Source organism: Oncorhynchus nerka, linkage group LG24 (genome assembly GCF_034236695.1).
Source record: "Oncorhynchus nerka isolate Pitt River linkage group LG24, Oner_Uvic_2.0, whole genome shotgun sequence".
Taxonomy (NCBI): Eukaryota; Metazoa; Chordata; class Actinopteri; order Salmoniformes; family Salmonidae; genus Oncorhynchus; species Oncorhynchus nerka.
The window spans coordinates 53,836,351-53,854,287 of record NC_088419.1 but is presented as its reverse complement, the minus strand read 5'-3'; the positions used below and the strand labels follow the sequence as shown (position 1 = coordinate 53,854,287).

The following is a 17,937-nucleotide window of genomic DNA, read 5'->3' as shown; positions in this document are numbered from 1 at the left end:
TCTCAGTAGAAGTTCAGGCGTCCTAATCTCTCTCACCGTATGGTATCCGAGACTGCCAAGGTGCATGCCACCACCATACTGATTGGACAGGCACACAGTGGGTGTGCAGAACCAGACTAGAAGACTCGAGTGGCTTTTTGTAGCTGCAGAGCAGGGGGCGGAAGGAGCGTACACTATCTGAATTTTTTTCCCCTTGACTCGTTTGGTACTGAAAATGTTGCTGTTACCATTCCTGGAAGGCACATATATGGTAATTAGGTTGCCTGTAACGTGTGCACAGAAACAAGCACGATAACAATGTTGAAACTCTGCTGTAAGTAAACAGGCTTAGTAAGGAAAGTGGTTTATTTTTTAGCAATGACTTTTGGCCTCCCTTGTGATGTGACTGGAGAAGCATGAATATGTACTCTGGTGATTTTGTAAGGAAACTGATGATAGCATTGAAGAAATTAGGAGAACAATTTAGTTTAGAACTTGAGAAAGAAAAAATGGAATCTGATATAATTTAATTTCTGAAATTGAGATGTTGTGTGACGCGATTGCTTCCGTTATTTACTTAGATAATAAAGGAAAAGCTGAGATCAATGTTGATCCCCAAACATTTGATGTTCTGAGAACCCTATTTTATCAGCCAGGTGGTGATCTCCCTTTGCACTCATCCCTCCACAGGAACCTAGTGACATGTCTGTCTGTCTCTATGGATGGCACTCTCCTCCTCTCGGGCTCCCACGATGAGACCATACGACTGTGGGACATCCAGAGCAAGCAGAGCGTCCGCAGCATCAACCACAAAGGTGAGCTTGAATGACCGCCTCACCTAACCAAAGTCTCACCTCAGTGGCCCAAACCCATCTCTTCAGTTCAGCCGCTGGCATAGCAAATGCCTCGCTGAGACATTGATTTCTCCCAGGACGCCCCGAGTCATACATCATCCTGCCTCCGGACCGTGTTAGAAAACCCTTCCACGCTTCTCCTTCCTTTTGAGGTCATGGAGTGTATGGTTTGACATGCATGCCTTTACGTCTGCAGTGTACTCCAGGTGCAATTTTGTTTGTTCCCTTGTTACTGTTGTTTCCTGTGAACTGATCAGTTGACTGGGAGTTAACAGCAGATGGCAAACGTAATGCCCGTCTTGCGCTGGGCGTTTGGTTCAACTTAGGTTGGTCTGTAAAGGCAAGCTTATGCGTTTATCTACCTTTGCTCTATATGTTAGTTTGTGTGTCAGATATACACTGAGTGTACACAACAATAAGACCTCTTTCCATGACATAGACTGACCAGGTGAATCCAGGTGAAAGTTGTGATCCCTTATTGATGTCACTTGTTAATTCCACTTAAATACGTGTAAATGAAGGGGTGGGAGACAGGTTGAAGACGGATTTTTAAGCCCTGAGACAGCTGAGACGTGGATTGTTTATGTGCTATTCAGAGGGTGAATGGGCCAGAATATTTACTGGAAGTGCCTTTGAACGGGGTATGGTCGTAGGTGCCAGAGCACCGGTTTGAGTGTGTCAAGAACTGCGCCCCCCCACAACTCATTATCAGGAAGGTGTTCCTAATGTTTGGTATACTCAGTGTACGTATCCAAGGCAGTTCATAGTTAGAAGTGTGAAGAGAATATGTTATATGAAGAATAATAACTAACATATTGAAAATATAATTGCTGCGTTAGAAAGTGCCAATGCAAGTAGTATCATTGATCATCTTCTGAAAATATAATTATCGGTTCATGATATGTAAGATGGAGTTAATAACTTATGAGAGAGCTGAGCTCTCAAAATAGAGTTGTTCCTATCACATTGAGGCATCTGTCACCTTTTCTATGGGCCACAGCACCCACTCACTCAGTGCAACGGTAGAGTCCCTTTCGTTAAGTGCTTTTCGAGAACTGGGATTTGATTTGCGTCACTGGGCAGGTTGCGAACTCATTTTGTTTTAATAGGATGTTTCTGTTGTTTATTCAGCCACTGTGACTGGTTAGCTGTCTATCAGTTTTGGCTGGATGGAGGATGTAATGATGTTCAACGGCACTTGTATTGAAATGTCTTCTGGCTGTGGGAGAAGTAAGCATCACACCGTGGCCTTGCCAGACCTTTTGGGTCACTGCAATCTTGTTTTCAGTGTTCGAGCTTGGTGTTGTTTACCCCTGTCGAGTTTGTATGGGGTCATTAAAAGTCCTCAGAAGTAGTCTTGGGCAGTATCCAGATTGGCATACCTTCATACTAACCTTGTGCCATATTGGGATATTCGGTAACATGGCTAACTAGCTACTAAATTAGCTAACTAGCTACTAAATTAGCAAGCCAACTGCAGAGCGTTTAGCACATTTTAGACTTAACTTAATAGTTATTACATATCGAGCTGGCAAACATTTAGTTGTGAATTCCATATTGTAACTAGATTACCTGGCGTGTGCGGCACCTAATGAGTGACTCAAGGCTCCTCTCTAGTAGTTGTGTGTAAATAAACACCACGTGACTGGGGACTACTGGTAAGCTTCATTTAAAAAAAATTATGTGACGGATAAAATGAAGAACTGTATCTTTATCTCCTAACGTATTTACATAAAGTAGCTACAAAATTTCACATTTATTAAATAACTTCAAAGAAATAGTTTCAATGGTATTAATGTTATTAAAAAACCATCCCGTGGCTATTTCCAAATACCCCAGTATACGGTATACTGCCCGCGCTTACTCTGCAGTCATCTGACTTTCTGAGGAGAAGGCTGAGAGGGTCATACTGTGTCTTGACCAACGGTTTACTTCACAGGGTTTATTTATTACACACACCACAACTCTCATTTCGCTCGCACAGCCGGAAATGCACACTCCCCACTGCTGACCGCCATCTGCAAAGCCTCCGAGCTGATCAACACTGCTCTGCCGCTGACATTATTGGGCCTTCCCGAAAACCCCTCTCTGTGGCCTATTTTCAGGTAGTACATTCTTCACTGAAAAGCTCTTCAAGCAATATGTCAAGTCAAGAAGCAGCAGGCATGTATTGGAATGTGAGAATCAGGGTGATGAATTGGGCTTTAGCCCGCCATTGTTGTGAGGGTGTTCAATACAGGCCTTGCCTTTAAATGACAGAAATGTATTTGTTCAGCAATAATGCAGTGCTTATGTGCTTCACACTGTCCCCACAGTTTAATTAATACAAAGACAAAACAATGACTTCTAAGTAGTAGTAAGCTTACATTGTTATCAATATATGTAGCTTCAAAGATTTACCACTAAGATTATAATGGACAGATATTTTTGTTGTTGTGGTCTGTCTTTGGCAGACACTGGACCAACACTGATCAATGGCGAAGCCATAATTTAGATGACAAAGTTAAACAACCCTTTTTCTTTTCTGTCATTTGTTATGCGGTTCTTCAGTCATTTCACTCCGTGATGAAATATTACAATTAGATATTGAAAATGATCTTTAATGACAATCTGATTGTGACAATAATTTGACCATTCAACAACCCAGTAGCAAAACAAGAAAGAAAACCACACACTTTAGATTACGGTCTCTCTGCGTGCAGTAAATAAACAGACCGTAATATACACTTGCACCAGTCAACTGTGAACACAACTGCCTAGCCCAAATGTATTGATGGATGTCAACGCTGTGTCTCCCCTGACTGTGTCTATGCTCCAAGGGCTGTATTATATCTGAGGCTCTCAACCTGTCTCCAGTCATTTTCCTACCCCCCCACCTAGTCTTCCACAAGGGCCAGCGTAGAGGGTGAGTTCAGCCTGTAATTGAGTTGTCAGAAGGTCCCGGCCTCCACATCCACTGTAAATCTCTCGAGCTCTAGCCCGGTTTCACCAACTCTGTTCTGGGAGAGCAAAGGCGGTTATTGGCCCTCTCTGAAGGCATGCGTGATCCTGAAGGCAATTAGAAAAACCTTTCACAGGCCCGTCGCTCTCCCTCATACTATCCATCTTCACTAAGCTCCGCAGCTCGACCGGCACAAATCAGACGAGTAGTGGCGGAAAATCTGAGCTGCTCACAAGCGACCGGAAGTTTTTGGAATGGTGGCTTTGGAAATAGGGTGTATGGTCAATGTCCATAAAACTAACTTCCGTTGAAGTTATTTAGCATTTGGCTTATTCGAGAGATCATACCAGTCCCCGATAAAAGTTTTAGTCTGGTGGTGGCACCATTGGGTGGAAAAGATAGACTCTGTATGAGTGGTCAGAGGACAGGATGTAGGCTACCATTGCCTGCTCTTTATAATCTCCTGGCTGAGACAGAGTGCTGTATGGTATCTTTCAAGTGACTTACATCATACCTAGCAGGGGAAATAAGGAAAAGGCCAAATGTTTAGACCTATTTGTAAGCAAGGCGATAAAAATCATTAATCTACTTGAGAGATAATTACTTACTTCCTAGGTTCTTAACCCTGTACATAAATGTTCAATCAGAACGTAAGCTTGAGGCGAAGGGTCTCTCCATGTTGGACTTGGCCTAGAAATCTGACTCTCATGAATATTTTTTGTTCACATCTCATGAATAATAAGGGAACTTACGTAGCACGCGCACATGCACACACCCCACTACCATCGCCACCCTCACCACCACAGACAGACAGACAGGTGATCGTGACTGGCATTCTCTGCGTCGTAATTAACTTAATCCAACGTCTGTTGCTATGCGTCTAAGGCGAACCGCTGATTGAGACAGTATTTAGACTTCAAACGACCCCCCCCTCCCACTGCTGTCTGCACTGCTCCTCCTGTGTGGATTAAACTGCCAACTTCACTAATCCTTAGTGTCTCTGTGAGCTCAGTATTACTGGCCTGCTGTTGTCTCGACTAATATCTATTATTCCTTCTGCAACCACCATTGATCAAGGAAGGAGTGGGCTGGAAAAGTGGTGAACCGGGCAGACTTGAAGACCTCAAGGGAATGGACAAGAATAGCCCACCAATGTTACGATTTGCATCGTATCAACAAAATATTTTTATCTTGTTCTTGGTCCATTATGGTAGCCAACTGAGTTTTGGGTCTGTTTGGAAGCTCTTTGACAATATTTTGTCATCAACACTGAGTAATTGTATGAGTCACACGTTCCTCACAATGTTTGAACCTTTTTGGGGAGGGACAGACTCTACAAACTGTTGGCACTGCTGCAGCAAATGTCACTTTGCAGTTCTAAAGCACGACTGCTGCTGAAAGGTGAAGAGCACAGCAACGACTGCTGCTGAAAGGTGAAGAGCACAGCAACAACGTGGCTATCACGAGACATCGGTGTTAACAACGCCAAGAGAGTGATATCCTTTACTCATGGCAGTCCAAACTAATTGCCTCAAGTTATGTGCTGTTTACTTGAAAACTTATAGAAAGCATTCTGGAGCTCCAGATCAGATGCCAAAGAGATTAGGATCTACCTCAACTGCTCAACAACGGCTCTAGTATAGAAAACTAGTGACTGCTAGTGTGCATTAACAAGGTCTTTCGGGCCAAGGACCTGTAGAAGAAATCGGAGCTGTACTCTTCTCACATCCTCCTGCCACTTTCCCACAGACGGCTTTGGCATAATCTTCTGCACTTTCCTTCTCAGCTCTTGTTACATGCCGCTTAAAGAGTGATTGAGAGTGGCACCTCAAGTTTGTGCCAGAGTGGGAGATCCCGCATGGAAGTGGACAAGAGCCTTGTGTCGAAGTAATTGTCTGACAGTGTAGACTGCCCTGAACCACTAACTCAGCAATCATATGATACTGACCTGGCATTACAATGAGGACACCCCAAAGTTAATTGGCACAAGTTTAGATGGTTATGAAAGGAATTATTCTCTTACTGCATGGTTTGTATCAGGAAACTCAGTGTCTCTTTTAACCAAAGAGTTAAAATCATGTTACTGAACATGTTTCCTGAGCGGTGAAATGGACAAACCGCCCTTAACACCCGCTCGCTTAACCCAGAAGCCAGCTGCACCAATGTCAGAGGAAACACTGTTCAACTGACAGCTGAAGTCAGCCTGCAGGCGCCCGGCACGCCACAAGGAATCGCTAGAGTGAAGATGAGCCAAGTAATTCGCCCCCAGGTCAAACCCTCCCCCATCCCGGACGACGCTGGGCAAATTGTGCACCGACCTATGGGGCTCCCGGTCACGGCCTCTATTGACATAGCCTGGAATTGAACCCCAGGCTGTAGTGACAGCGTAATCAATCCATCAAATGTATTTATAAAGCCCCTTTTACATCAGCCGATGTCACAAAGTGCAACACTGCGATGCAGTGCCTTAGACCGCTGCGCCACTCGGGAGGCCAGATTTAGCCAGGGTTTTGAAGAAGGCAACACGCCAAAATGCATTGGTTTTAATAATAAAGGAGCATTCTCTTCAATCAACTTCCATTGTTTCCAAGAGTGGCTGAATATCCTCTCTGTGAACCTTAAAGGGCAGGATAAATTGGTCTATGAAATTCTGATATCATCCCATCAGCATTTTCTTTGTTTAGTTTGGTGGCTGCAGACTTGCTTGGCTAGTGTATGTAGCTAGTGCATGGCCCAAATGTTGTATATTTCAATGTGCTCGACATTCATATCATTGGATGCAATCATTCAGAGATATTTCCTCTGCTCACACATGCCAAAAAATGCACACAATCCAAACACTATTCTCGGGTGCCTAATCTTTTAACCCGCGTCACATTTCATAGTACTCTAAACTTGAGCAAATGGTTTCAAGTGAATGCGCTACCACAGGGATTTGACCTAAAGCAAGTGCAACACACAATCCAATCTCCATATTGCTTTCATGATAATTGGTAAGATTATCTCCATAATCGCCAGGACCCTAATTGTATGGTTTCCGTCTAGGGCATCGATTGGATATTATGCACGTCAGAGTATCTGCAGTGTTTTGGCAGGGCTCGAGCCGCGCACTCCCCTCCCCGTGTCGCTGCGCCCCTGCTTCTATGACCCTGCTTGGCAGCAGGCATAATTTATGAGCGTGTGTAGGAGGGGCCAGGACCATTAGTGTAATTCCAAGTGGGAGCCAAGTCCCGGGGATCGATATCTGTAATTGAGTGGGAGATAATTAGCCAGCCCTTATTACCACAACAAGGAATAAATATACTCTCCTCAGTTACCCCATACACAAACTACATTTTAAACGGTCCCCAATGCTTAGATGTTGTGAAATACAGGTAAGTCTCATGTAGCTCACTTGCTTCCTTTTCCCAGTTCTTCCTCCATGGGTTGTCGCTTGAAAAGGAAAAATTGCCCAATCTCCCTGGAACCACATTAAAAACATGTTGATTGGGATTGCACTGATATACTCTGGTTACCACGAGTGCTGCTGTGCTTAATATATGCATCAACATAATGTTGATGGGAGGGACTAAGGCAGGAGGAGAGCAAATCTACTTCCTATTTACGCAGGTTTATCGCAGTCCTTATTAGCACAATGTTGCCCTTGTCTTCCCCTCCCCCCACTGACCTTTATTATTCATAATATATCTGGTTTGTTAGACTTTGTGGATTGTATTTTTGTGCTGATAAATGAACAGCAACCTGTTGTTTTTATTGGCCCAATCCCAGCATTAATGTACAGGTGGGTCTGTTCCCTCCCTCCCCCTCTCGCTCCCTCACACTCAATTCAATAAACTTTATTGACATGGCAAGTTAAATGACTTACGTTGTCAAAGTATACATAAAACATAAATGGTGGGACCAACAGCAATTATAATAGTAGTAGTGGAAATGGGATTAGCATTAACAGTAAAAACAATATTAATGACAACACATTAACGCAATAGTAGTAAACTAACCTCAACATGACTGAGAAGCCACATGACAAAACTATAAATGGGAAATATTATTGACATTACATTGTACTTTTCAATGGCTGTCCCTCAGGTTGTGGCAGGAGGATACATATTTGGCTGCCAAAACTGCACATTACTTAGTCTTTTATAGTTTCAAATTCTTTCCTGAATGATAATTTTGGGAAATAAATATTCTCTTAGGTCTGAGTATTTGTCACAGTGTAATAGGAAATGCAGCTCTGTGTCTACCTCTCCCCCGGAGCAGAGTGAGCACAGCCTGTACTCTCTGGGCAGACCGGTTTGCCTGTGACGACCGGTCTCTATAGCCAGACTGTGCTCACTGAGTCTGTACCTAGTCAGTGTTTTCTTCAGTGTTCTATCAGTCACGGTGGTGTCAGACTGTTTAGAGCCAAATAGCATTGACGTTTACTTCGATTTTTTGGTGGTGTCTTTCCAATAGTTGATATATTTTTCTTTTTGCTTTGTGATGATTTGGTTGGGCCAGATTTTCTGAGTGATTTCTTGAGGCTCTATGGGGTTGGTTTGGGTTAGTGAACTGAGCCTCAAAACCATCTGGCTGAGGGGACTCTTCTCTTATTTCATCTCTTGATATTGCAGAGCTATGTCATGGAATATTTTGGGTTCACTTGTTTTTAGATGGTTGTAAAAGGTGATTTCAATAAGGAGGGGGTATTGGCCCAATTCTGCTCTACATGTGTTATTTGGAGTGTGTTGCAAAGAACAAGTATTGCAAAACGCCGCATGCAGTATTTCGATTGGATGTTTGTCCCATTTGGTAAATTCATTATTAGAGAGCGGACCCCATACTTAGCTGCCATATAGAGCAATTGGTTCTATAACTGATTGGAACATTTTGAGCCAGATTCTAATTAGATTTAAAAAATATGTTCCTTTTAATGTCATAGAATGCTCTCCTTGCTTTGTTTCTCAGCTCATTCACAGCCCTGTGGAAGCTACCTGTGTTGCTGATATTTAGTCCTAGATACAGTTGAAGTCGGAAGTTTACATACACTTAGGTTGGAGTCATTGAAACTCGTTTTTCAACCACTCCATAAATTTATTGTTAACAAACTATAGTTTTGGCAAGTCGGTTAGGACATCTACTTGGTGCATGACCAAGTAATTTTTCCAACAGTTGTTTACAAACAGATTATTTCACTTATAATTCACTGTATCACAATTCCAGTGGGTCAGAAGTTTACATACACTAAGTTACATTACTGTGCCTTTAAACAGCTTGGACAATTCCAGAAAATTATGTCATGGCTTTAAAAGCTTCTGATAGGCTAATTTACATCATTTGAGTCAATTGGAGGTGTACCCGTGGATGTATTTCAAGGCCTACCTTCAAACTCAGTGCCTCTTTGCTTGACATCATGGGGAAATCAAAAGAAATCAGCCAAGACCTCAGAAAATAAATTGTAGACCTCCACAAGTCTGGTTCATCCTTGTAAGCAATTTCCGAACACCTGAGTGCACCACGCTCTTCTGTACAAACAATAGTGCGCAAGTATAAACACCATGGGACCACGCAGCCGTCATACCGCTCAGGAAGGAGATGTGTTCTGTCTCCTGGAGATGAACGTACTTTGGTGCGAAAAGTGCAAATCAATCCCAGAACAACAGCAAAGGACCTTGTGAAGATGCTGGAGGAAACGAGTACAAAAGTAGCTATATCCACAGTAAAACGAGTCCTATATAGACATAACCTGAAAGGCCGCTCAGCAAGGAAGAAGCCACTGCTCCAAAATCGCCATCAAGCCAGACTGCGGTTTGCAACTGCACATGGGGGCAAAGATTGTACTTTTTGGAAAAATGTCCTCTGGTCTGACAAAACCAAAATGTAACTGTTTGGCCTTAATGACCATCTTATGTTTGGAGGAAAAGGGGGATGCTTGCAAGCCGAAGAATACCATCCCAGCCGTGTTGTTGCGGAGCCCCATTCCCACATATTTTTGCACAGGCTTGATAAAAATGTAATATTCACTTTTTGAAAATCTACCTCTGATTTGCAATCCAAAGGGTCCCAGCTACAACATGTAGTGTCATTTTGTTAGATAAAATCCTTCTCTTTGTCCCAAAAGTACTGTTTAGTTGGCACCCTCGATTTGAGTAATCCGCTCGTTCTACATGCAGAGAAAGGAATCCAAAAAGCTACAGCTAAACTTTGTTAAAACAAGTCAAAACACGTTTCTATTTAATCCTTAGGTACCCTAAAATGTAATTAAACTAATATTTCATACGGAAAGCAGTATGTTCAGTAGGAAAACAATATTAGCAGGTGTGCGTCCTCTTCGTCGCACGCGCACAGACTGATTTCCAAATCTGAGTCCCAGTACTAAAACTCATACTTCTTCCTCGTTTTGGAAGAAACGAGCCTGAAACCTTGAACAAAGACTGTTGACATCTATTGGAAGCCATAGGAATATGCCCCTATACTTTCCATTGTAAAAGCACGGGCTCTCAATTTTTTTTATTGGCGGTTGGTTTTTCTTTGGATTTTCTCCAACCATATCTATTGTGTTATAGTCTCATACATTATTTTAACATTTCTACAAACTCCAAAGTGTTTTCTGTCCAATGGTACCAATTATATGCATATCCTGGCTTCTGGGCCTGAGTAACAGGCAGTTTAGTCAAGCGGAAATTGAGAAAAAAGGACCCTACCCTGAAGTTAACCAACAATACTTTAAAATAAGTGTTAAGTAAAAAACAATAACAAACAATTAAACAGCAGCAGTAAAATAACAAGCAAAGCTATATACAGGGGGTACCGGTATAGAGTCAATGTACGGGGGCACCGGTTAGTCGAGGTAATATGTACATGTAGGTAGAGTTAAAGTGACCATGCATAGATAATAAACTGAGAGTAGCAGCACCGTAAAAGAGGGGTCTAGGTAGCCCTTTGATGAGCTTTTCTGGGGTCTTATGGCTTGGGGGTAGAAGCTGTTAAGATGCCCTTTGGACCTCGACTTGGCGCTCCGGTACCACTTGCCGTGCGGTAGCAAAGAGAACAGTCTATGACTAGGGTGATTGGAGTCTTTGACAATTTTTAGGGCCTTCCTCTGACACTGCCTGGTATGGAGGTCCTGGATGACAGGAAGCTTGGCCCCAGTGATGTACTGGGCCATACTCACTACCCTCTGTAGTTACTTGCGGTCAGAGGCCGAGCAGTTGCCATACCAGGCAGTGACGCAACCAGTTCTCGATGGTGCAGCTGTGGAAGTCTTTTGTCCTGAAAAGGACTTCAAGCATTGTAAATTCCAACACGCAACGTAAAAAGATTTCATAACTGATTTTTTTTACCTTCAAAATGAGAAACACTCACAATCCAACAAGAACTATTAAAATAGGACTTTTCAATTAACCTAAACTCTTACTATGCAAATATGATTCTCTCTCGTTCTCCTCTCTCTGGCTGACCCACTCAATCGCTTGATTGCATGGTTTCTGTCTCTTTTTCTTCCTCCCCCCTTTTCTTTTTTTGACATTCCTCTCTCGCCGTCTCTCTCTCTCTCTCTCGCGTCTCTCTCTCTCTCTCTCGCCGTCTCTCTCTCTCTCTCTCTCGTCTCTCTCTCTCTCGCCGTCTCTCTCTCTCTCTCGCCGTCTCTCTCTCTCTTTCGCAGTCTCTCTCTCTCTCGCCGTCTCTCTCTCTTTCGCCGTCTCTCTCTCTCTCGCCGTCTCTCTCTCGCCGTCTCTCTCTCTCGCCGTCTCTCTCTCTCGCCGTCTCTCTCTCTCGCCGTCTCTCTCTCTCTCTCTCTCTCTCTCTCTCGCCCTCTCTCTCTCTCGCCCTCTCTCGCCCTCTTGCCCTCTCTCTCTCGCCCTCTCTCTCTCGCCGTCTCTCGCCCCTCCCTCGCCGTGTCGCTCTCGCTGTCCCTCGTCATCTCGCCCCCTCCGCTCGCCGTTTCGCTCTCGCGTCTCGCTCTCGCCGCTTCACTGTCCCTCGTCATCTCGCCCCCTCCCCTCGCTCCACCCCTCTCTCGCCGTTCGCCAACTCTCTTTTTTCTCTTTCTGTCTTTGTCGGTCTTCCCCACTTGAGATTTCCCATGATGCAAATGCATTATTCAATTACCTTGTTGGCTGAAAGACTAACAAAAATTGGGACATAAAGCTGTGCTCCTTCCAAACATGAAAGTAGAGCCGCAGTTTAATTTAGTTTTTTTTATCTGGGCTTTCCTGCTCAATGAGTATGGCAATTTAGCACACCACATCAAATGTTAAAGCTTGTATAGCAGAAGGCTGAGCCTGTCCAAGTGACTTCTGGTAATACAATATTCATTCTCTCGTAGATTAATCTTCTTTTCTGCTGAACATCATGACAAGGTAAATAATGATCCAGCAGAAATGTTGATGCTGAATCTCAGATAAGACAGAACAACCTACCCACTGGCAATTTAGTTGAGAAAGCAGTTTGGTTTCCTGTCTCATGCAGGTGTGTAACATTTTTACTTTAAAGAGGAGCTAAACTCAAGCACCAACTCGAGTTGAAAATGGCCTGTGTAGCATCGATATAAGTCAATCATTTAATTCTAATGTCAAAATGCACTACAATTTTGGTCATAATTTTGGTCATAAGGTCAGTATCTTCCAAATCTGATTTTTGTGAGATTTTGAGAAACTGGGATGTTCCTAGATATTTGACTGTTGGCTTTTGATTTCAATCATGCCCATGAACACAGAATGGGAACGGGGCTAGGGAGAATTGTCATGCACAGAAAAACAGCTGGGCTGATCGCACTCTATCCAATCATAGCAGCAGAATCAACCTAGACAGTGACACAGACCTGACCTGCCCATTGTGTAGCACCTCTAACTTGTTTACATAAGACAACACATCGCCAATGTTATGTTTAAAGAACACATGGCCCCTCAGCCATTTTGTCAAGTGGACACTTGATGATATTTTTGACAGTGATCATTTGAGTCTGCCATTGTTTTAGACAAAATGAGAATTCAATTGAGATGATGCACACTTGCCACTTGAAAATATTAATGTTCTCAGAAATCAGTCCATACTAACAGCATGTTTCTAAGCAATGTTGGGTCAGCTAACTGCAGCAGCAAACTCGATACTGTATGCACTGAGTGGTTTTCATGCACATTTTCTAAATTGAGAAATACTGCTCTTTCAATCACATAACACCATAGCTAGATGTAAAATTGTGCGACCAATGCCGCCTCTGCAAAAATGTCAGATCAAGGGAGGTGTAATGATCTTTTTTCAGGGCAAAGTAGCAGTGGCTATGTTGTGGCTAAAGAGGGACAAGCAAAAGCTGCCAGGGTACGACGATATAGCGAATATAACACACCCACATCGAACCACACCCCCAAGATGCAAATGTAGTTGTTCTTAGTTTTTTTATCGCTTCGGTACTATTTTCACAAGTATGTGGTGAACTCTTAGTACAAAACTCCAAACTGGTAACACTTGTAATGCAGCAACGTCTTACATTCAAAACCTTTCATTTTGCATTCATTTTGTTTGTAGACATCTTTCACCATACAACCATTGATCCGAAATATAAGTTTACTGTGAAATATACACTACCGTTCAAAAGTTTGGGGAAATGTCCTTGTTTTTGAAAGAAAAGCAAAAAAAATGGTTTGCTTTCAGAAATACAGTGTAGACATTGTTAATGTTGTAAATGACTATTGTAGCTGGAAATGGCAGATTTTTAATGGAACATCTACATAGGCGTACAGAGGCCCATTTATCAGCAATCATCACTCCTGTGTTCCAATGGAACGTTGTTAGCTAATCCAAGTTTATAATTTTAAAAGGCTAATTGATCATTAGATAACACTTTTGCAATTGTTAGCACAGCTGAAAACCTGTGCTTATTAAAGAAGCAATAAAACGTCCCTTCTTTAAACTAGTTGAGTATCTGGAGCATAAGCATTTGTGTGTTCTGAGAAATGAAGGCTATTCCCTGCAAGAAATTGACAAGAAACTGACAATCTCGTACAATGCTGTGTACTACTCCCTTCACAGAACAGTGCAAACTTGCTCTAACCAGAATAGTTAGAGGAGTGTGAGGCCCCGGTGCACAACTGAGCAAGACGTACATTAGTATCTAGTTTGAGAAACAGATGCCTCACAAGTCCTCAACTGGCAGCTTCATTTAAATAGTATCAGCCCCCCCCCCCTTTTGTTTCTTTCTTTAACAAAAGAGGAGAATCATATCAAAAGCAATGTAAAAAAAAAAGCATGTATTTCTAGATGAAACACTGATTTTAAGTTTGGTTAAAAAGTGACTTTTCTTTTATGTACTTAGTCAATTGAAAATGTGCTTAGTGTTTTGAAACAACTGCCTTTTTGATTAAATTATTTTGAGTACAGATTTTTTTTAAATGTTCCACATAATTGTAAAATTTTCACCAGAGCAATAAAAAAAACAACTAAAAAACAGCAGAAAAGCCCAGGCAAAATCTGTCACAAAAAGGTGGTTCTCGACCAAGAGAATTGAGTCAACCATGTCAGAATTTCTTAAAATGGATTTAGACTCTGGCCGGTTTACCTCATCCACCTCTCGCTCAATCTTATGTTGATTTAAACAGAAATTATTCAACAAATGTAACCGGCTACCAAGATTTTTGTAGGCCTAGTTGCGATTGTTAACCAATCGGTGCCCTGTCTCAAGCCTTTGACTTTACATTTCACTCCCAGTACCTTATTAATTCTGCTCAGTAATGTTTGTTTTGGCTACAGTATGCAAATGAGGACACTGCTTTTAATTACATTGACGTTTTGTCAGTTTCACCCTCAATATCAGTGATGCGATGCCTCTTCAATCTTAAATAGAAGCAAATTCGTATGTATCCCAAGTGGTTTGTCAATCAGCGAATCGGTAATGAAGCCTCTGAGATTGACCTCCTGAGGTTAGCCAATGGAATTTAATCTCAGGAGCCCAGGGAGAAGTGTCTGAATGCAACTCCTCAAAGTGACAGGCCAAAGACGAGGGGAGCAGGACGAGTCAAACAAACGCGCTCAACTGAATAGTTTTGGGTCTCCACTTTCAGAGTGAAATGCCAGGCAGAGTTGCCGAGTCTATATGGCTGTGCGCTTCCTAAGCAAAACTCTCCCTTGAGAGGGGATTTGGTATGCCAAGCGATTTAACAGTTAAAGGTTGCCTGCTCTGTGCATACGTCGGGGAGCGATAAATCAACACCCACCATGTTCTTTTCCTTTTTAACCACCCTCCCCTGGCGTGAAATGACTCTGGCAGCAATCTGGGTGCGCTGATGAGGAATTACAGCTTCCCTCCCTCCCTTTGTCAATTTAGCTGCTGATGTAAAGATTTCAAGTGGGAGCGAAGATTAATGCTTTGACAAATTGGTGACTTTCCACCTTTTTGTCTTCCTGTGTCCACCCTGATAAGCTGAGACGACAGATGTTGCCAAGGCCTGCTTCCACTATTGTAAGCACGCTATAGTTTTTGGTGTAGGAAAATGTAAGTTTTATAATAACTAAACACTGCTATAATTGACACAGCTTTCAGTGTTACGTCAATGCGGTGTGTAGTAGGCTATTTGTGAACTGCATAGGTCTAATATCAAAACTGAGAGTTACTGTTTGTGGTATTATGTTTACTGGGTTGTACTGGTGGGTATAGGGCAATATTGCAAGCCATTTTGTCAAAGGCAGGAATCCAAAATATTGACTGTACCCAAATGCCTTTGGGGACTTTCCTCAATGTATTTTCAATAATGTAGCTGGAACAAAAAGGGGTCTCTGTCTCACTGCCACATGTTTGTCCTACAAGCCTGGCTGAACTGGCAAACACACTCTCGATCCCCCACCCCCTCTCCTTCTCTGCCCATTCACTCTATTTCCCTACCTTCTTTTCCAACACTTTCTCATTCGTTCAGGTTATTTGTTTTGTTGACCCTTCATCCTGAACCAAATATGATTGTATCACTTTTCCTCTACAGGAACATCGTAACACGACAAATTTCAGGAAAAAACGGCTTGCTTTTTTTTTTTTTTTTTTGCTTGTTACATGTAGCCATCTGTGCTAGATCAAACAATGATGGGATGAAGTTTGTCATGTTAAATTAGGATTTTTAAGTCCATTTTCAAAGAATTAAAGGTCAAATATGGTGAAAATGGGCGTAATGGATTTTTTTATATACAGGAATGGTTTAAGACATGAAAATATACAGAAAAGACGACAATTCATTTTTCAGCGACAGTTCTGACCTGTAGCTCCACCAAAGACTCAGATGACATAGACCATCTGACAAAACTGCGGGAGACCCCACTCAACCAGGAAAACGGTCACCATCTAAGCCAGAGATATTGAAACTCTAGGTAAAAACATTTTTTAAAAACCTTTATTTAACTTGGCAAGTCAGTTAAACTTCTTATGGCTGCAGGGGCAGTATTGAGTAGCTTGGATGAAAGGTGCCCAGAGTAAACAGCCTGCTCCTCAGTCCCAGTTGCTAATATATGCATAGTATTGGATATAAAATACTCTGAAGTTTCTAAAACTGTTTGAATGATGTCTATGAGTATAACAGAACTCATATGGCAGGCAAATAAATTAATTTAATTAATTAATAAAAAATCCCGCAATGTTATTTTCTGGAATTTTTTTCTCTCATTTTGTCTGTCATAGTTGAAGTGTACCTATGATGAAAATTACAGGCCTCATCTTTTTAAGTGGGAGAACTTGCACAATTGGTGGCTGACTATACATTTTTGCCCCACTGTATATAGTGGAGGGAGAAAAGGGGTGTGTTTCATAGTTTACAACCTATGTCTCTTCACGTGGGCGGGCCACTGAGTCGGGCCTAATTCACTCATGAAAACCCAATATTCACATTTTAGAAGCTAAAATCACATTTCAGAGAATTTCATATTCAAACATTTAAATTGAACAATTCCATGTGAATCCGATAACTGTGTAGACTTTACACTGTAGTGTTTGTCGTCTTATCATTGATGAGAATGTCTCAGATGACAACCGAACTGACATCATATTCATTAAGTACCACTGCATATGTTCAATTGATTTGATTACCAGATTACCATTTCCCCCCACCTTCTGATATGTTCCCAGAATCTCTATGTTAACCAAGGGGTTTTCAAATGTAACATCAGTAGGGTAGAGAGAGGAAAAGGGGGGGAGAGGTATTTATGACTGTCATAAACCTAACCCCAGGCCAAAGTCATGACAGAATCATGTAGTAACCAAAAAGGTGTTAAACAAATCAAAATATATTTGAGATTTTTGAAGGTAGCCACCCTTTATGACAGCTTTGCACACTCTTGGCATTCTCTCAACCAGCTTCATGAGGTAGTCACCTGGAATGCATTTCAATTAACAGGTTTGCCTTGTTAATTTGTGTAATTTCTTTCCTTGATGCGTTTGTGCCAATCAGTTGTGTTGTGACAAGTTAGGTGCGGTATACAGAAGATGGCCCTATTTGGTAAAAGACCAAGTCCATATTATGGCAAGAACAGCTCAAATAAGCAAAGAGAAATGACAGTCCATCATTACTTTAAGACATGAAGGTCAGTCAATCCGGAAAATGTCAAGGACTTTGAAAGTTTCTTCAAGTGCAGTCGCAAAAAGTGCTATGATGAAACTGGCTCTCATGAGGACCGCCACGGGAAAGGAGGACTCAAAGTTACCTCTGCTGCAGAGGATAAGTTAATTACAAATAACTGCACCTCGGATTGCAGCCCAAATAAATGCTTCAGAGTTCAAGTAACAGATACACCTCAACATCAACTGTTCAGAGGATACTGCGTGAATCAGGCTTCATGGTCAAATTGTTGCAAAGAAACCACTACTAGCGGACACCAATAAGAAGAAGAGACTTGCTTGGGCCAAGAAACATGAGCAGTGGACATTTAGACCAGTGGAAATCTGTCCTTTGGTCTGATGAGTCCAAATTTGAGATTTTTGGTTCCAACCGCCGTGTCTGTGAGACGCAGAGTAGTTGAATGGATGTGTGGTTCCCACTGTGAAGCATGGAGGAGGTGGTGTGGGCGTGCTTCGCTGGTGACACTGTCTGTGATTTATTAAGAATTCAAGGAACACTTAACCAGCATGGCTACCATAGCATTCTGCAGCGATACACCATCCCATCTGGTTTGCGCTTAGTCCCACTATCATTTGTTTTTCAACTGGACAATTGC

The 17,937-nt window shown here is 42.2% G+C and overlaps 1 protein-coding gene across 1 annotated transcript in view; it reads left to right on the top strand.

Moving 5' to 3' along the window:
- wdr18 (WD repeat domain 18) overlaps positions 1-17,937 on the top strand; it is a 93,675-nt gene that overhangs the window by 50,090 nt on the left and 25,648 nt on the right. Inside the window, exon 7 of the mRNA XM_029632214.2 lies at positions 670-794. Coding sequence (XP_029488074.1) covers positions 670-794 — 125 coding nt within the window. The remainder of the gene's footprint in view (positions 1-669; positions 795-17,937) is intronic.